Genomic DNA, 21,194 nt, shown 5'->3' with positions numbered 1-21,194 from the left:
CGCAGCCCTGCACTGCCGGCAGTAGCCCCTGATCGCAGGGCTGGCCATTGTGGAGGCTCCCATGGAGTCTGATCCCCCCTGCCCCCCCCCCCCCCCCCCCCCCCACCAGGACGGCCATCGCGGCCGTGGGTCCGAGCTCCCGCCGGGTGGTACCATATGTGAACCACGCCGGCAGAACTCGGCCGGTCGGCCGCGGAAAATTGCCGCGGGGGCCTCTTTCAATGGCCCCCGACCAGCGCCGTGTCAACTGTGTGCGCGTGACTGGCACTAATTCTCCAGTCGCCTAAGAATTGCGCTGCAGCGTCGAAACAGCATGGCGGGAATTTTCGGCGTCACCGGCGATTCTCCATCCCAGCGCGGGCTTGGAGAACCCAGGCCAGAAACTCCTCTCCCCGAAGGCACACTCTCCCAGGCCTGTACCTAGGTCAGAGTTTTTATACTGTATGGTTTTTCCTTGTTAAGAGGAAACCCCACCCCCAGTTACGAGGGTGTTCATACTCAGCTGTGTAAGGGGGAAATCAAATGGAGCACAGTCCTTGGCCCCCAAGGGGGTTATAACACCCAGCATTTATTTCCCATCCCTTGTTGCCCATCAGAAGATGGTGGTGAGCTACCTTCTTGAACTGCTGCAGTCTCTGAGGTGTAGGTACACACACGTCCTGGTAGGGAGAGTTTTCCAAGATTTTGCCCCAGTGACGGTGAAGGAGCAGCGCTATATTTCCAAGTCAGAGTGGTGAGTGACTTGGAGGGGAACCTCCAGGTGGTGGGATTCCCAGGTATCTGCTGGTCTGGTCCTTCTAGATGGTAGTGGTTGTGAGTTTGGAAGGTACTGTCTAAGGAACCTTGACGACTAACTGCAGTGCATCTTGTAGGTGGTATACACAGCTGCCACTGTTAGTTGGTGGTGGAGGGTTTGAATGTTTGTGGAAGGGGGAGCAATCAAGTGGGCTGCTTTGTCCTGGATGGTGCCGAGCTTCTTGAGTGTTGTTGGAGTTGCACTCATTCAGGCAAGTGGAGAGTATTCCATTACAATCCAGGCTTGTGCCTTGAAGATGGTGGACAAGCTTCGGGGGGGTCAGGAGGTGAGTTACTCTTCATAGGATCTCTCGTCTTTGACATGCTCTGGTAGCCACAGAATCAATATGGGTCAGTAATGTCCTTTAGGGAAGGAAATCTGCCATCCTTACCTGGTCTGGCCGATATGTGACTCTAGACCTACAGCAATGTGGGTGACTCTTAACTGCCCCTTCAAGGGCAATTAGGGATGGGCTATAAATGCTGACACAGCCTGCGACGCCCAGGACCCATGAATAAATAAAGAAAAAAGTCCAGTTGAGTTTCTGATCAATGGTAACCCCCAGGATGTTGATTGTGGAAGATTCAGTGATGGAAATGCCATTGAATGTCAACGGGTGATGGTTAGATCCTCTCTTGTAGGAGATGGTCATTGCCAGGCACTTTTGTGGCACAAATGTAACTTGCCGCTTGTTAGCCCAAGCCTGGATATTGTCCAGGTCTTGCTGCATTTGATCATGGGCTGCTTCATTATCTGAGGAGTCGCGGATGGTGCTGAACATTGTGCAGTCAGCTGCAAACATCCCCACTTCTGACCTTATGTTGGAAGGTCATTTATTTTTTAAATTTATTTTTTATAAATAAATTATTTTTATTTTTTCCAATTAAGGGGCAATTTAGTGTGGCCAATCCACCTACTCTGCACATTTTTGGGTTGTGGAGGCAAAACCCACGCAGACACAGGGAGAATGTGCAAATGCCACATGGACAGTGACCCAGAGCCGGGATCGAACCTGGGACGTCAGCGCTGTGAGGCAGCTGTGCTAACCACTAGAGCACCGTGCTGCCCGGAAGGTCATTTATGAAGCAGTTGAAGATGGTTGGGCCTAGGACACTACCCTGAGGAACATCCATAGTGATGGCCTGGAGCTGAGATGATTCACCTCCACCAACCATAACCATTTTCCTTTGTGCCAGGTATGACTCCAACCAGCAGAGAATTTTCCCACTGATTCCCATTGACTCCAGTCTAGCCTGGGCTCCTTGATACCATACTCGGTCAAATACTGCCTTGATGTCAATGAGATAATGACCCAATAATGTATTCTTAGTAATAGTGACGGAGGGGTAATTATTGGCCAGGTCAACTGGGGATAGCTCCCTTGCCTTTCTTTCAATTGTGCTACCCATTCTCTTGCATTCAAATGGCAACGTCACAGATAACAAAGTGCTTCTTCAATACTGCCTACTGAACCGTGGAAACTGGAGAGAGGTAGAAATTTGATGGGTTTTATGATACTGAAAATGTAGGGAGGGGCAAGTGGAACAAAACTGAAGGTTAGGGAAGGGTTAGAGATTGGAAGAGATTAAATACCAAAGTTATCATGGAACAAAAGGCGAAGGGAGTGATAATGATTGTATGAAAGAAATGAAGCATAGGTCCAGTGCGGGTGTTAATAGCAGAATAAAGGTCATAGATGTCTGAAAGCAAAAACATGTAAGCAGGATACAAAAACTGGCATTTGACGAGAAATGGAGGAGAGGATTTTGAAGTTGTTGAACTTGATGTTGTGACCAAAGGCTGTAAAGTGCCCAACTGGAAGATGAGATGCTGTTCCTCCAGCTTGCGTTGAGCTTCACTGGAACTTTGCAGAAGTTCAAGGCCAAGAAATGTGAGCATAAGAGCAAGATGGTGAATTGAAATGTCAAGCAACCAGAAGGTCAGGGTCATGCTTCCAGTGGTGTTCTCCCCGTGTACCAGGTTGTATCTTTTCATGTTTTTGCTTTCAAACAAAGCTGACCTTTATTCTGCTAGTAACACCTACTCTGGGCCAATGCTTTGTTCCTCCCTTTGCCCTTTGTTCCATTACATCTTTAGAATTTAATCTCCCCCAACCTCTAACCTACCCTGACCTTGCCTTTTCATAGAATCCCTACAATGCAGAAGGTGGCCATTCACCCAGTGAGTCTGCAACGGCTCTCCAAAAGAGCACTCTACCTAGGTCCACTGCCCCACGCCATCCCCGCAACCCTGTAACCTAATCTATACACCTGACTCCCAACCTCTGACCTCAACCACTTGTGAACAACATAAAACCTATCACATTTCTGCCTCTCTTCAATTGAAATGTCTTTTGAAATGTGTAGTTAATTGTCTCATTGTGGGGACCACAGCTGCTAATTGGCACATCACAAACTCCCAATAACAGCAATGAAGTAATAGCGGAATAATTTGTTCTTCGTAATTCTGATGGAGGGGTAATCATTGGCCACGACATCCCAGCAGGCCAAGGACACAACTGTGAGCAAAAAAGCAAGATGGTGAATTGAAATGTCTTTCTCTTTCCACAGATGCTGCCAGTCCTGAGCCTTTCCAGCACTTTCTGTTTTTATTTCAGAACTCCAGCGTCTGCAGGATTTTGCTTTTATTTCATATTTCAGATGATTGATAAGCTGCTCGAGTTCGTTCTTGTAGTTTATAACAGCATCACCCTTTTGAAATGTAAAACATATCATTCAAAAGTAGCATTAGAAAAACAAAGGAGTGGGAGTCCTAAGAGGTTGAGACATGTTCTATTTCATTATTAATTTCTCAATAGTGCATGAAGTGGAGAGATTTCTCAGGTGGGAACAATCTCATCTATGAAGAAGGTTCTGGGTGCAAGTGCCACACCAAAGAATTTTTTATTCTTTGATATAGACATCGCTGGCAAGGCTGGCATTTGTTTTCCATCCATTCCTATACCGGCCTCCCCGAACAGGCGGCGGAATATGGCGACTAGGGGCTTTTCACAGTAACTTCACTGAAGCCTACTTGTGACAATAAGTGATATTATTATTATTGCCTGTGAGCACAGTTACCACATTGCCGTGGGGTCTGGAACGGCATGTAAGCCAGACTGGTCAAGGAGGCAGATTTCCTTCCCTAAAGGACATTCATGAACCAGATGGGTCTTGACCTTATTTGAGGAAAGATGTAGTGGCGTTGGAGGCAGTTCAGAGGAGGTTCACTAGGTTGATTCCAGAAATGAAGGGTTTCTCGTATGAAGAGAGATTGAACAGTTTCGGCCTGTACTCTCTAGAGTTTAGAAGAATGAGGGGAGATTAAATTGAAGTATACATGATAAAAGGTATGAATAAAGTAGACGTAGAGTGGATGCTTCCTCTTGTGAGGCATGCTAGAACGAGAGGTCATCACCTTAGGGGAAGAGGCAGAAAATTTAAAACAGAGATGGAGGGAAACTACTTCTCCAAAAGGGTTGTGAATCTGTGGCATTTGCTACCCTTCACTGTGATGGACGCAGGGACAAGTGAGTAAATTTAAGGAGGAGTTAGATAGATTTTGAATTGGTCATGGAGAATCGGCAGGACGGTGGAGTTAAGGTCAGAATAAGATCAACCATGATTGAATGGCGGAGCAGACTCGATGGGCCAAATGGCCTAATTCTGCTCCTATATCTTATTAACGTATGACAACAATCAATGACAATTGAATGGTTGCTGTCATTGAGGCTCGTTTTCAATTCCAGATGTTTTTAACTTTCATTTTTGAACTTAAATTCCACCAGCTGGTGAGCTGAGATTTGAACCCCTGTCCCCAGAGCAGTTGCTTAGGCCTTGGACTACTCATTATCACTATGCCAATGCCCCTCCCACCCACACACACACAAGCTGAAACTGCAGGCTGCAATTCTGTCAAGTACTGATGGAATGCTGCATTAACCAAGACATTGAAGGCAGATTATTTGGTTATTATCATAAAGCTGTATCTGAGAGCTTTCTGTCCACAAATTGGCTGCTGTGTTTCCCACATTACAGCAACGTCTACACTTTAAAAAAGACACTTCATTCATTGGCTGCAAAGTGCTTTAAGACATTAAGGTCATAAAAGGCTCTATAGGAATGTAGGCCATTCTTTCGTACTACACAACAGGATATAGGCAAGCCGCAAACATGTGGGAGACATCTCCATTAATGGCACGGAGGTGCGGGGGGGAGAAACATTTAGCGTTCATATTTTGCACTAATTTTGTAAATGAAGCAACAATTAACTGTGCAGTCTTCCTGGGGTTAATACACTGCTGGTTCCTGGCATACCTCTGATTAACACACCCCTACCAAACGCTCCCCACCAACGTGCTCAAGTTTCGTGTCAACTTTCACAGAAGTGCCAAGCCTGAGTTTCACAGCGACATGCATTTCAAACAACACTCGACACCCGAAAGCAAATCCAAACTCATTGTCTGCAGAAGCTTACTGAAATAGACTGATTCTCAGAACATGTATGATTGCAATATTGTATTTTGCTGTTGACTAAACTCGATTAAGTTTTCATAAAACAACCAAACTGCTTGGAACAGAGTCAGTTTTATTTCACTTTCCAACTGCATTATTTTTAGACCACCCACCTCTTGATTTCGATGACATTTATGATCTTTACCTGCAAAACGTGGGATTTGAAGAGCGCAGCAGAATCTTAACGCAGAAGAACCATTCACTAGATTTATATAAAAACGGCCGACTTTTCCAACATGTATCAAAGGGGAACAACATGCCTCGAAACAGAAAATTATAAGATGCTTTCTAGAGCTATTCTAAGTTAGGAACTCTGTGACTCCTTATGCCTTTCTCAGATTCAACAATATATTCTGTGTTACCAATGAATGTTATAATTTTTATAATATTTCATGTGTGTTAAAAATATTGCAATGGATATTTAGTACTTAGAATATTAGATCCACCTCGGACAATTTTAACTTGATAATGAACAAAAAAAAAGCAGAAAGTGTTGAGCAGCATGTGGCGCAATGGTTAGCACTGCTGCATGTGGCACTGAGGACCCGGGTACGAATCCCGGCTCTGGGTCACTGTTGGTTGCAGTTTGCACATTCTCCTCGTGTCTGCACGAGTTTCACCCCCACAACACAAAAATATGCAGGTTAGGTGGATTGGCCACGCTAAACTGTCCCTTAATTGGAAAAAAAATAATTGGGTACTCTAAATTTTTTTTAAAAGCAGAAAGTGATGCCAAATGGTTTCAGCTCCACAAGTACTATCAACGTTTTAATTGTCATGTGAGAGTGCCTTCAAGAAATGGATGTTTAAGCAATGTACCTTTAAGAAAATAGCGATGTCAGAGAGTGGGTGGAGCTGAGCTCACTTCTGCTTTCTTGGGTGTTTTTAGTTTCAGTTTGAAGAAAGCTTGGGTGTGGCTATGAGCTGCATTGCTGGTGATCTCTGCCACAAAGGGCTATCTCTTAATCCTTTGGTGAAACCGGAATTGTAAAAAGGTCTCAGTATTGAATATAAATCTAATGTGCTTCTGTTTGAAGGATTTGTTAAGTCTTTTGGATGTGTAAAGAAACAGTTTGCAGGATTGGGTAGTGTTGTATTATTTTCGGGATTATCTTTGAAGTAAGGGGTGTTAAGAGATCCAATGTTTATTTAAAAGGTTAATTTGAGTTCATGGAATAAACATTGTTTTGTTTTAAAAACCACGTGTCCATAATTGTAATACTACACCTGGGGAATAACCTGTGCGCTTCAAAAGCAACAATCCATTAAAGATGGGGGTTGGTTGAACTCCATGATACATTTTGGGGTTCTGAAAACACCTCTCCCATAACATAATTTAATACTTTATAATACCGAGTATAAAGAAGGTACCAAAAAAGCAAAGCAGAGCATTAGGAAATGGCCGGATACAGTTTGGTAGAATCATAGAATCCCTACAATGCAGAGGAGAACAATCGGCCCATCTAGTCTGCACCAACCCTCCAAAGAGCACCCGAACCCTCACCCGCCCTATCCCCATAACCGCAAAGAACCATTGGACTCTTAGGGGCAATTTTTTTTTAAATATAAATTTAGATTACCCAATTATTTTTTCTATTAAGGGGCAATTTAGCTTGGCCAATCCACCTACTCTGCACATTTTTGGGTTGTGGGGGCGAAACCCACGCAGACACGGGGAGAATGTGCAAACTCCACACGGACAGTGACCCAGAGCCGGGATCGAACCTGGGACCTCAGTGCCGTGAGGCGGTTGTGCGAACCACGAGGCCACCGTGCTGCCCTCTTAGGGGAAATTTAACATGGCTAATGCACCTAATCTGCACAGCTTTCGGCTGTGGGAGGGAACTGGAGCACCCCGCAGACAGGGGGAGAACATGCAAACTCCACACGGACATTAATCCAGAATCGAACCTGGCTCCCTGATGCTGTGAGGCAGCAGTGCTAACTACTGTGCCATGCGGCCCATACATATGGTATTCAGGAGAGAGCAGGAACTCCAACGCAATGAAGGAAAAGCAAAGCGTAGTTTATCATCTGAGCTTCTCCTCTATACATTGTGGCCGGGTTGGCCTGGACCTCGATGACTGATGCCTGGCTGGGACCTATCCCAACAACTGGCGTTTGTGCAGACAGCAAACAATTGGAGAAAAATACAGAAAAGAAGCACTTTCAGAAAACAAATGAAACCTTTCATTGCCTGGGCTTTACAGATTTTCTCACTTGCACAAATACTTCATTTGGAGACAAGTAAATGGCTACTTACTGCGATTCCCAGAAAGTCTACACCGGGTACAGAACATTACAAGGATCCCAAGTGGAAGAATGGAGAGGATGCCCCACCACAGCTCCACTTGATTCATTCCTGCACAAGAAGTTGAAAAGAGACATACATTAATAGTCCTAGTCTTCATTACTGTGTTAAACAGATACAAATTGTCAGTCATTTGACTATTTCCTCGTTCCTACAGTGAGTGTTTCCTAAATAAAGTTGTAAAGATATCCAGGTAACAAACCTTTCCCCTCAGTGCCAGGTCATAAGAGAAGGAAGGCCCTTCAGTCTATCTTAATTAATCCATTAGGGAAGACACCTCTCCCATTGCAGCATCCAAATGTTTTTCAAATGATTCCACATTTCTCACCTCTACTTCTTTACCTGGAGGCTGATTCCACTTATTAATAAGTCTGTCAAGAATACGTTGGATATAAATGCTGCAATTTTCTTTACTCGGAACGTGCGACCCCAATTATTTGCTTTATTTTTAATGTATGCCGTTAACTACTTTGCACAATTCTAAAAGATCACTTTGCAAATGTCTCTTATCAAGTGAAGACCACCGAGTTATTATTCAATCTTTCCGCATTACTCAGTATTCCGACACTAGCCCCTTGCTCTTCTCCTTTTGACTACTCTGAGTGGAGTCAATGCTCAAGGTGTGGTCTGACCACAGCCCTTGATCAGGACTTTCTCTGGACTGCATTCTGCATTAAAATTAGACGGTTTAAGACTTTGAGTCTCTTTCACATTCATCTACATTATTTCAACAAAATTCATACAGTTGGTTTTTATGACTGATCTGAGCTACTACCCACTTTCTCATCACCTGGGCAGCACAATAGCACAGTGGTAAGCACAGTTGCTTCACAGCTCCACGGTCCCAGGTTTGATTCCCGACTTGGGTCACTGTCAGTGCGGAGTCTGCACGTTCTCCTCGTGTCTGCGTGGGTTTCCTCCGGGTTCTCCGGTTTCCTCCCACAGTCAAAAGATGTGCAGGTTAGGTGGATTGGCTTAGTGTCCAGAAAGGTTAGGTGGGGTTACGGAGATAGGGTGGTGGTGTGGGTATAGGGTGAAGGTATGGGTTTAGGTCGGGCCTTTCCAAGGGCCGGGGCACCTCCAGGTCCTCGGGCGGGGTGCGGGGGGATCTGGCCCCGAGAGGTGCCCTGACGGTGGCCTGGCCCACGATCGGGGCCCACTGATCCGTGGGTGGGCCTGCGCCTTCGGGGCACTCTATTACTCCGCGTTGGCTGCTATTCCTCTGCGATGGCCGATGCAGAGATGAACCCACCCCCCTGCCCCCTGCGCATGCACTGGGATGACGCAGCACACGCTGGCGCTCCCGCGCATGCGCCAACTCGCGCCAGCCAGCGGCCCTTCGGCGCCTGTTGGCGTGGCGCCAAGCCCCTTCTCCGCCGGCCAGCACAGCGCAAACCACTCCGGCACCGGCCTAGCCCCTGAAGGTGCGGAGGATTCCGTACCTTTGGGGCGGCCTGACGCCGGTGTGGTTCACGCCACTCCTCAGCACTGAGACCCCCGCCCCGCCGGGCAGGGGCGAATCCCACCCATGATCGTTCACAATTCCTTCTCCCCCCCGATTCATGTCTCGGTTCCCATCTGTACCCTTGCTCTCCCTGTTGATATATTTCAATTGAAGCTTCCCCTGCCTTTAACATTATCTCCGACATTTAAATGCCGCCCTTTATCTTTTCACCATTGTGAATTTCACTATTTTTATAATGTGGTACAATTTATGATAATTTTGGATCAATCAATAAGCTTTGTGAAAAATAAACCCAAGAAAGAGAAATAATCAACTGATGATGTAAAACGATTTTTTAAAAAAACATTGTGCGCCAAAATTAGGTTTGAAAAAAAATGATGGTTTCCAGTGGGTCAGTGGTCTGACACATAGTATGAGAGCTTCCAAATCACATCATCAAAATGCAGTATCCAAGTGTAGGACTTCCACTTGCCAGATGTGGAGTCCCATTGGGCCACACCTTACTTATTAAGATCAAAGGTGAATAGAGACAAGGCTTGGGGATCAGTGGGCCATTTACCTCCTTAAACGTTCACTCCCTCCACCAATGGCACATCATGGCTCCAGTGCTCCATGTACAAGATACACTGCAGCAACACACCGTGGCTTCTTTGACAGCACCTCCCACCCCCACCTAATAGGCATGGGACGCCTGGGTATATCATTACTTCCAATTTCCCCTTCAAAAGTCACACAACATCCTGACTTGCTTCTGTAGCACCATATCTTCATCACTGCTGGGTAAAAATGCTGAAACTCCCTCCCCAATTGTGGGTGTACCTCAGGTGGCTCACCACCGTCATCTCAAAGACAACTAGGTACAGGCAAAAAATACTGGCCTTGTTCACAATGATCATGTCACAAGATTAACAAATGGGCCATTCACTTATATGGTACCTGAATTGTACGTCAAACCCATTTATTCATCTTTGCCCCATATTCAGGTATGATTTAAAGCTATGCACATGTATTTAATTTTACCCATTATTAAGAACTCACAGGAGCTCTCTGAAAATCAGTTTAGCAATGTGCTGGTTAGTGTGGGACTGATTAATACTGAACAGGAGGGTTACAGATTCAATCCCTGAGTCGTAAGTGCTTTCAGTTCAAACATTTACTTCAGGAACCTATGTCAGAGAAGTGGGAGAACTCAAATAGTGTTCCCACTCTCAATCATTGCTTATTACCTTCTGTTAGGATGTGTCCATCTGTCTGTCTACATTCACGGCAGAAAGAAGGGCTGGGCTTGGCTGCAATTTGCCCACATCAAATAGGGCAGCAGGGTAGCATTGTGGATAGCACAATCGCTTCACAGCTCCAGGGTCCCAGGTTCGATTCCGGCTTGGGTCACTGTCTGTGCGGAGTCTGCACATCCTCCCCGTGTGTGCGTGGGTTTCCTCCGGGTGCTCCGGTTTCCTCCCACAGTCCAAAGATGTGCAGGTTAGGTGGATTGGCCATGATAAATTGCCCTTAGTGTCCAAAATTGCCCTTAGTGTTGGGTGGGGTTACTGGATTATGGGGATAGGGTGGAGGTGTTGACCTTGGGTGGGGTGCTCTATCCAAGAGCCGGTGGAGACTCGATGGGCTGAATGGCCTCCTTCTGCACTGTAAATTCTATGTAAATAGCTTGCTGACATTCACTGTACAAGCTTCGACATGAAGAAAGGTCACTTTATTGATTACAGGGCAGATGTTAGCACATGTGGAACCATATTTTGTAAGCTAGTTTCTTTGGGAAAGGCGGGGGGTAAAAAAACATAGAGAAACTTAAAATAAATGTACTGAAGGTCATTCGATAATGCTAATGAGAAGCAACAGAGCCAGAAACAATGATAGCTGAGGCAGGATATCAGTACTTATTCAAATAAAGAACATGGTTCTTATTGCAGAACGCAACATCAAAGTAACACGTGAACAAGAGTCGCAAGGTGTTGGATATGTCTGCTAGAAGGGCAGGCTGTGCAGTGAATAAAAGTTTCCACAATCAGTTGGCTTCACAACTGGAGACATTGGGGGATCTCCCGAACAGCATGGCCAAACCAGATGTTTGGAAGATCAATGTCAGATGAAATTTAACATAGGAAGGTGACATCATTTGGGAGGACAAATAAGGAAATGGGTAATTGGGAAAACGTTAAAAGGAGACCTCGGGCTCAGACACAAAACTTTAAAAAAGAAAATCAGTTGCATTTATACAGCACCTCTCTTGAGCACTGGAATTCATACAGCCATGAAGAGCTTTTGAAGTGCGGCTACAGTTATCACATAAGAAGTGAGAGAACAAGTTGATAAAAAATACAGTGAATCTACAGCTTCAATTTCAAACAAAATTGGGATGGAGCGAGTTTGAGTCCATGGAGAGTAGGATTGGGTGGTGTTGCATTAAAATCAGGGCTTTAGGTTTTATAAATAGAAAGCAGAGAGTACTGGAGCAGAGATAAAGCTACACAAAATCATTAGCTTAAGACTAGTTAGAATACTGGGTCCAGTTACGTGAGCCCTGCATTAGTAAAGATGCCAAGGTCACTGAGGGGATCACACAAAAGGCTACTACACAAGATAGGAGCTCACGGTGTTGGAGGTACTATTCTGGCATGGATAGAGGATTGGCTAACTAGCAGGATGCAGCGAGTAGCGATAAGGTGGGATCTTTCTCAGATTGGAGGGCAGTAACCAGTAGAATGCCACAGGGATCAGTACTGGGACTACAGCTCTTCACAATATATATCAATAATTTGGAGGAAGGAACTGTCAAATCTGCAGATACTACAAAGGTGGGAGGGAATGCAGGTTGTAAGGAGGATAACAATAGTTTACAAACAGATATTGACAGGGTAAGTGAATGGGCAGAAATTTGGTAAATGGAATTCAATTTGAAAAAAATGTGAGATTGCTCATTTTGGAAGAAAAGAATGAGAAGGCGGATTATTATTTAAATGGAGAGAGAGACTGCAAAAAGCTGTAGGGACTTGGGGGCCTTCTGTAAGAAACCCGGAAAGCTAGCATACAGGCGCAGAAACTAATGGGGAAGGTAAATGGAATGCTGGCTTTTATTTCAAGGAGGCTGTAGTATAAAAGTAAAGACGTGTTGGTGCATCTGTACAAGATACTAGTGAGGCCACATTTAGAATACTGTGCACAGTGGTCTCCAGATTCAAGGAAAGATATATCATTGGAGGCAGTACAGAGGAGGTTTACTAAGTTTACCAGGCATGGAGGAATTGCCATGTGAGGACAGTTTAAATAGGTTTGGTCTGTACTCTTGGGGTTCAGAAGAATGAGAGGTGATATGGTTAAAACATCAAAGATTTTTAGGGGGTTAGACAGGGTAAATATTGGGAGGATGTTTATACTCATGGGAGAGTGTAGAATCAGAGGGCATATTTTCAGAATAACGAGTTGCTGAGTTAAGACCAATTTGAGGAAGAATTTCTTCTCTCAAAGAGTGGTGAATCTTTGGGATTTTTACCCCAGGAAGCTGTGGAGGCCAAGTCCTTTGACATTTACAAGACTGAGATCGATAGGTTTTTAATCAGTGGAGGAATTAAGGGTAATGGAGAGAAGGCAGGAAAGTAGACTTAGTAAGCGTTAGATCATCCACAGTCTTATCAAATGGCAGCACAGGCTCGGAGGGCTGAAAGGCCTACTCCTGTTTCTATTTCTTATGGTCTACACCGCATGGACTGCAGCAGGTCAAGAAAATAGGAACAGCGGAAGGCAATTAGGGATGGGAAACAAATGTTGGCCTTACCAGCAGAACTCAGATCCCATGCTAGAATATAAAACAAAATCCCCACCCCACCCCACCTCCCCCACCAAGGTTCTGGCCTCATCACCTTCCTGTCACAAGGCAACTTTCATTTCAGAAATTGACTTTACAAATAACTATCAAATACAAATATATGACACAAATTTTACAAGTACTTGTGCGATTTTTAAAAAAATGGCAAAGATATTTATAGAAAAAACAAGAGTGAAGATTGATGTAGTTGACATCAGACTGGAATAAATAGATAAGAATTTTTATTTAAGCCAAATAATAACAGAAGATGCGATATGATTCTGAAGTTAGGATTGAGAAAGCTGGAAATAATTTTGGGAAGATGAAAGATGTGTTAACAGTGAGAAAACCAAGCTTGTAACAAGGAAAAATGCTCATAATGCCATCCACATTCCTGTCTCCCTCAGTAACCTGTACAATAAGAGGGCGGCACGGTGGCGCACTGGTTAGCTCTGCTGCCTCATGGCGCCGAGAACCCGGGTCCAATCGCAACCCCGGGTCACTGTCCGTGGGGAGTTTGAACATTCGCCCCATGTCTGCGTGGGTCTCAGCCCCACAACCCAAGATGTCCAGGGTAGGTGGAATGGCTGTGCTAAATTGTCCCTTAATTGGGAAAAAAAACCTGGACAATAAGTAAAGATCTGTGGAGAAAAATTGAGGCCTTTGAATTGTGGATGGTCGATTAACTCAGTTGGCTGGACAGCTGGTTCGTGTCGCGGAGTGCCGCCAACAATGCGGGTTCAATTAATTTCCCATACCGGCTGAGGTTACCATAAAGGTCCCACCTTCTCAACCTTGCCCCTTCTCAATCTTGCCTGAGGTGTGGTGGCTCTCAGGTTAAATCAGCACCAGTCAGCTCTCCCTTTCAAAGGGGAAGAGCAGCAATGGTCCTCTGTGACTATAGCGACTTCCGTTTTACGAAGACGCAAGCTAAAAATCCCACATAGAGACCATGAGGCAAATGAAGAGGTGCTTGAAATAGCAAGAACAAAAGGAGCTCGAAAAAAGTGAGCCAGTAAAGAAAAATTCAGTATTTCGATCATTTAAGCTACGAGATCTCTTCCAGAGGGCACAGTGCAGGGTGAGAGAAAGAGGGGGAAACCCTGACGTAGGTGGATCACAGGGTCGTTGCAGATGAACTACGGTGGATATGCAAGGATGAAACAAGACAAATAAGTGAGACATTCTACGACAGCTGCTTTCCTGGTAGCCAAAAACAGCAGCAGAGGAAAATGGCATTACAACCAATTCAATATTAAGAACTTCTCCAAACTCTTCAGGAAGAATGTGATGAAAATTTTTCCCCAAAACACAACCATTCTACAGTGACGTCCATATCGCTTTCCAGCGAGAGATATGGAAATGATCACCCAGGGCATTTATTTTTTGTTGCCTGGCTGTAAAGACAGAGAGGGGAGGGGTGTGTGCAGAGTGGGGGCTGCCAAGTCTTGATACTTCAGCCATCACAAATGTGAGCTGGGTTTGATGAATCAGGCAGTCTTACCCTACCTATCATTTCCCTGTCTTTGGAGCATAATTTAGACATTGCACTATATACAATCCTACAAACCCACCCAGGAACAGGATATCTTTCAAATTAATTTCATGGGATGTAGGCATCGCCACTGAGGCCAGCATTTATTACCCATCCCTAATTGTCCTCAAGAAGGTTAAATGGCCCACTGAGCCTGCTACATATGAACTTATCAATTAGGAGCAGCATTTGGCCCTTCGAGCCTGCTCTGCCACTCATTCAATAAGATCATGATTGATGTGATTGTCACCTCAAGTCCATATTCCCGCCTACCCCAATAACCTTTGACTTTCTTTGTTAGTCAAGGATCTATCCAACTCAGCCTTAAAAGTATTCAAATGACCCTCCCCACTTCCATTGCTCTCTGGGGAAGAGACTTCCAAAGACAGACAAGCCTCAGAAAAATGTTCTTTTTGTCTCGGTCTTAAATGGGAGGTTGTACACAATATACACTAGTTCTAGTCTTTCACAAAGCGGGAAACACCCTTTCAAAATCCACCCTGTCAAGTTCCCTCATGATCTTATATGTTTGAATAAGATCATTTCTCAATTTTCTAAATTGCTTATTTTTCTTGAATTCAAGTTTCACCATCTGCCATGGCGAGATTCAAAGCCAAGTCTCAAAGCATTACCCAGGGCCTCTGGATTACCAGTTTGACAACAATACCATTACGCCATTGGCCTGCTCAATTATATCCTTTCTTAAATCAAAAGATCAAAACGGTACAGTGTATTCCAAGTGTGGTCTCACCATCACCTTGCACAACTGTAGAATAAGATCCCTACTTTTAGATTCCATTCACCTTGCAATAAATGACAACATTCCATTTGTCTTCCTAATCACTTACTATACCTGCATACTAAACTTCTGTGATTCATGTACCAGGAACCCAGATCCTTCTGTGCCTCAAGAGCTCTCTGCAATCTCTCACCATTTAAATAATATTCTGCTTTTCCATTCTTCCTACCAAAGCACCGGCCTCCTCGTTGCCGGCCTCCTTGTTGCTGGAGGCGACACAACGTCGAGGTGTTGGAGAGGTGGGTCACTTCGGCAAACTATGGGAGGATCCTGGAGGAGGAGCTGGGGGTGACGCTGAAAGAAGGAGCACAGTGTGAGGTGCTGCGGAGGTCGAATCCCTTGACTTTGCGTGCAAGGTTGGGGCTGATACAGTTGAAGGTATTGTATAGGGCATACCTCACAAAATGAAGAATAAGCCGGCTGTTCGAGGGGGTGGAGGATGGTTGTGAGCGATGTGGGAGAGGCCCCGTGAACCATGTTCCTATGTTTTGGTCCTGCCCGAAGCTGGAAAGATTTTGGAGGACGGTGTTCAGTACAATCTCAGGGGTCTTGCATGTGGAGCCTGGTCCCCTAGAAGCCATATTTGGGGTGTCAGCCCAAGTTGCAGGCTGGAGCAGATGTCTTAGCCTAGGTCTTATTAGGGAAGGTGGTGGCATAGTGGTATTCTCACTTGACTAATAATCTGGATACCCAGGGTAATGCTCTGGGGACCTGGGTTCGAATCCCACCACAGTAGATGATGAAATTTGAATTCAATAAAAAAAAATCTGTAATTAAAAACTCTAATGATAACCATTAAGCCATTGTCATAATGCCCTTTAAAGAAGGAAATCTGGTGATCTGGTGTCCTTACCTGGTCTTACAAGCTGCCAGGGATGGACAACAAATACCAGCAATGCCTACATGAGTGAAATTTAAAAAAAATCTATTTAGTCTGTTCTTTAGGACATCACGGTAGCACAAGTGGATAGCACTGTGGCTTCATAGCGCCAGGGTCCCAGTTTGATTTCCCGCTGGGTCACTGTCTGTGCGGAGTCTGCACGTTCTCCCATGTCTGCGTGGGTTTACTCCGGGTGCTCTGGTTTCCCCCCACGGTCCAAAGACGTGCAGGTTAGGTGGATTGGCCATGCTAAATTGTCCTTAGTGACCAAATAAAAATTTGGAGAGGTTATTGGGTTACGGGGTTAGGTTGGAAGTGAGGGGTCGGTGCAGACTCGAAGGTCCGAATGGCCTCTTTCTGCACTGTCTGTTCTATGTTCTATGTCTTGTTGGGGTGGAGGTCAGCTTCTCCACCCTGTGCCTCGGCCTAGCAGGGGGCTCTGGAGTTTTTTGACAGTGGTTCAAACTGAGGGGGGGTGAAGGAGGAGTTCTACAATTGTTGGTGTTTGTTCCTCATGTACTTTCGGGAGTTGGTTGCCGTTGATTGCTGAGGAGGGGTCTGGATTGGGGGGTCTTTCTGTGTTTGGTTGTGATTGTTTTTGTATTCCTGAGGTTGTTTGGGTGGTACTCCCCCTCCCCGGCCAGGTGGGAGAATTGCAGGGGCGCCACGTGAATCGTGCCACGCCACCCAGACCCCCACATGCGATTCTCTCACCCCCCCAAAACCAGCGCTGCGCGAATTGCAGCGGGCCGCTCGGAGAATCGCCGCAAACGGCGAGCGGCGATTCTCCGGCCCGGATGTGCTGAGCGGCCGCTCCGACACGACAGGGTACCGCCGGCGCCGTCCAAACCTGGTCGCTGCCAGCAGGAACTCTGCGGGAATGCTCGGGGGGCGGCCTGTGAGGGGGCTCCTTCGCCGGGGGGTGCCTCCGAAGGGGTCTGGCCCGCAATCGGGGCCCACCGATCGGCGTGCAGGCCTCTCCTTCCCCGGGCCTACATTCCGCCGCGGCCGGCCCCTGAACACCCACGCCATATTGCATCGGGGCTGCCGCGCGTAAGAAGTTGCCAGCACATGAGCAGGATGGCGCGGCCCAACTGCGCATGCACAAGATTGAGCTGCCCCAACTGCGCATGCATGGGTTGGCGCGGCACCCATTTGGCACTGCGTGAGGACGCTGGAGTGGCGTGAACCGCTCCAGCGTCGTGCTGGCCCCCTATTGGGGCCAGAATAGGTTGTGCCCAGGCCCTGTTCATGCCATCAGAGAACATGACGGCGTTTACGACGGCGCGGGCACTTGGTCCGCGGAGCGGAGAATCGCTCCCTTCGTTTTTGTGTGGCGAAAATCTGTCGAATAAAAATACTTCTTCAATAATGTTTTTTTAAATAGTTCAACTGAGTCTGGGCATGGAGGCCTGGAGAGGGGATTGTTGATTCAGATTCTGCATGATTGCCAGGGCGGGGTGGGGCCCCGGTGATGGTGGGGGAGAGCGGATGTGGGTAACATGGAAGAAGAATCACTGGGTCCCCCGACCTCCTCCCTTCACCCCTCCCAACTTCACCCCAACTTGCCAGGGTTGTCTCAACGAGTACCAACCCCTTTCCTGCTCGTTCTGCCCTGCTTCACTTCACCCTTTCCACCCCATCTCTACTCTTCACCAACTTAATCCCCCTCGCCCCACCCCACCCCTGCAAAAACAGCTTCCCACTTTCTCAAAGCTCGAAAACCTAGGACTTGGCTCCTCACTTTGTAACTGGATCCTCGACTTTCTGACTCTAGGCTACCATCAATAAGGATAAACAACACCTCCTCCGTGATAACCCTCAATGCCAGGGTCCGCAAGGCTGCGTACTTAGCCTCCTTCTACACTCCCTGTACACACACAACTGTGTGCCATAAATTTGGCTCCAACTCCATCTACACGTTTACTGACAACACGACCGATATATTAATACAAACTCACAGAACAACGTGAAAAAATAGCCATGCTTACTGCATTAATAAGACCAGACACGTTATTGCTCTTGGATTAAATATATTTGGACAGGGCCCTGATGAAAAAACCCTGATTTGGCTCTGGCTCAGGCTCTCAAGGCTGAGGGGGTGAGTGTTAAGTACCAACCGTTCAGGTTTTCTTCAAATCCCGAGGAATTAAAGTAATCGCCTGGAGGAAAGTAAAACTTTTTTTTTTTCATTTTCTTTCAACATTTTTTATTTATTAGTTATAGTAACGGTGGAAAGAGGGAGGAACAGTCAAGAATCATTCAATCAGGTACCAAAAGAGTTTTGTTTCCAATTGGCCAGGGCATGGCGATGTGTCATGGATGGACATGTCAGGCAATCAATAGCGGGGACAGGGCGATGGGAGCCAGGAGATCGTGTGATTAAACTTCTCAGAATTTGTCCTGGCAATGCCGCATAAGAACTAGGAGCAGCGGTAGGCAATTCAGCCCCTCGTGCCCTCTCCGCCATTTAATACAATTATGGCTGATTTCCGCTCAGCCTCAACTCTACCTTCCTGCCTGTTCTCCGTAACCGTTCAACCCATTACTAATTAATAATCAGTTTATCTCCTTAAATTTACTCAAAGTCCCGACATCCACCCTTTGAGAGAACTAATTTCTTCTCATCTCTGTTTTAAAGTCCCGAAAGACGTGATGTTAGATAAATTGGACATTCTGAATTCTCCTTCTGTGTACCCGAATGTGCGCGACTGGGTCTTTTCACAGTAACTTCACTGCAGTGTTAATGTAAGCCTACTTGTGACAATAATAAAGATTATTTATAAAGGTTATTAGATTATTAAATCTGCTACCGTTTATCGTAAAACTATAACTTCTCATTCTGGATTGCCCCGCAAGAGGAAGCATCCGCTCTAGTCTACTTTGTCAATACCTTTTTATCATCTTTTCCCTGTAGGCCCGAGTATTAATCTATCCTCTTGACATGGATCGGATGTTGGATTTATCATGGGTTATTTTGGAAAGGGGAATCTCCCTTTATGACATCTGCGCGGAAAACCTCTTTTTCTCAACAACTAAAACTTCACCATTCATTTCTGAGCCCTTGTCGTTTCATCACACACAAATGGTTCCATTGCAGGAAGACACTTAGAAGGAGTAACAAAAAAAACCGGAGGGGAAAATTAATCAAAAGTCACACAATTTCTCACAATCACTGACTTACTGTAAACTTAATAAATACCTGAGACCGTTATTCACAGCAGGAACCAAAAGCTAACTTCGATAAATAGCTATCAGTTACTCTATATATTAGCTACAAATATCATAGAAATCTTCATAGTACAATCATTGGGAATATTGATGGGCCGGTAAAATACTATGCTTTTAATAACAGTAACTTAAAACAGGAAGGGTTCAGTCTGCACACTGTTACTAAACATATATATGAGACATCATATAAAGCTTTTAAAAGTATCCGAGCGCAGCAGAACGGTTTGCCATTTGAGAGTGAGACAGTACTCGAGCATTCTGAAGCTCGAAAATAAAGCTTTTTCACATATAACCCTGTTTTCTGAACAGTCCGTGTCATTTTGGTAGTCTTATCTAATGCATATCAAGGAGAAACAATATTAATATTCGACCGAGGCCATTTAATTGTGAAATTAGGAAGCACGTCCCCCCCCCCCCCCCCCCCCCCCCACCCCCCCCGATTAAAGGTAGCAGAAATCTGGAACCCTCGCCCAAAAGGTTGGGGGTGTTGGATCAGTGGACGACTGTAACCCGTCAAAAAAAAACATACAGCACAACATGGCCATGTCAGCTCTTTGAAAAGATTACCACACCTCTTCTCTATCCCCATAGCCTTGTGAATTGCTCCCCGTCAAGTATATACACAATTCCCTTTGGCACGTTATGGCTGAATTTCCTTCTCCCATCCTTTCAGGTAGTGCACTCCTGGATCACAACTGTGTGAAAAGAAATCTGCTACCTTCCAGCTGGTTCTTTTGTCAATTATCTGAAATCTGTGCGTATTGACCTTCCTGCCAGTGGAAACAGCTTCCCCCTTATCCAATGTCAAAAGCCCCAAAATTCTGCACTTTTCTATTAAATGTTCTTCTCTGTTGTAGGATGTCTCTAGTCTCTCCACATGACTGAAGAACTCAACAAATGTATCTCCCGATCCATTGGGGAGTTGAGGTTATGTTCATGCTTTTACTAGTTGTCTCTCTGGTTGCCCCAATCCCATTTCTGATTTTGTGTCCTTCCTTACAAACCCTGCTATAGAATGATGTGTTTTTATTTAAGGGCGTTGCCTACTAACTCTCTGCTCTACGGCATGAAACAGCCTGGACCAAAATATTAAAGATATTACAATATGGTTTGATTTATTATTGAACACTAGGTACTACCAGAAACTAATTAGCTGGTGCAACGTGTAGTAAAGAGCAATTTTTGTTTGGGGAAGATAAAGGTTCCCAATGTTTTGCATCATGGAGGCCCTCCTCACATTATGTCTGGGTCTGATAAGAGACTGATTGCTGTAATTTTTTAAAACATAAATTTAGAGTACCCAATTCATTTTTTTCCAATTAAGGGGCTATTTAGCGTGGCCAATCCACCTACCCTGCACACAATTGCTGTAATTAATCAATAACACCATCATCATTATAATCATGTAACTACCAGAACGCCAGAAACAAAACTAGGTGGATTCTGGTCTTCTTCATCGAACAATTTCTGTATTCCTATTGGTCATTTCTCTCATTGCTACTTTGTGGGATCATGCAGCGCAAAACATGCTTTGCCCAGGTACTTCCAGCACACTTCAGGCTAATTAATTATATGAAAATGAAAAATGAAAATCGCTTATTGTCACAAGTAGGCTTCAATTAAGTTACTGTGAAAAGCTCCTAGTCGCCACATTCCGGCGCCTGTTCGGGGAGGCTGGTATGGGCTGATGGGCACAGTATGATCTTGGGGCCACCATGACACCTACCACACCCCCCCACACTACGTCCCTTCTTGAGCGGTAAGGGAGAAACTGTGAACCAACCTCAAGGCGAGAGAGCTCTAGAGAACTGGTGGTTTGCTACTTTACATTATTTCCGATTAAA

At 45.4% G+C, this 21,194-nt stretch overlaps 1 protein-coding gene across 2 annotated transcripts in view; it reads right to left on the bottom strand.

The window, feature by feature from the left end:
* Nucleotides 1–21,194, bottom strand: part of LOC119974867 (linker for activation of T-cells family member 2-like) — a 168,763-nt gene that overhangs the window by 66,018 nt on the left and 81,551 nt on the right. For both annotated transcript variants that reach the window (XM_038814190.1, XM_038814191.1), the window contains exon 2: nt 7,574–7,672. In XM_038814190.1, coding sequence (XP_038670118.1) covers nt 7,574–7,670 — 97 coding nt within the window. In that variant the 5' untranslated portion in view covers nt 7,671–7,672. The remainder of the gene's footprint in view (nt 1–7,573; nt 7,673–21,194) is intronic.

Source organism: Scyliorhinus canicula, chromosome 12 (genome assembly GCF_902713615.1).
Source record: "Scyliorhinus canicula chromosome 12, sScyCan1.1, whole genome shotgun sequence".
Taxonomy (NCBI): Eukaryota; Metazoa; Chordata; class Chondrichthyes; order Carcharhiniformes; family Scyliorhinidae; genus Scyliorhinus; species Scyliorhinus canicula.
This window is presented reverse-complemented; position numbering and strand designations above follow the sequence as displayed.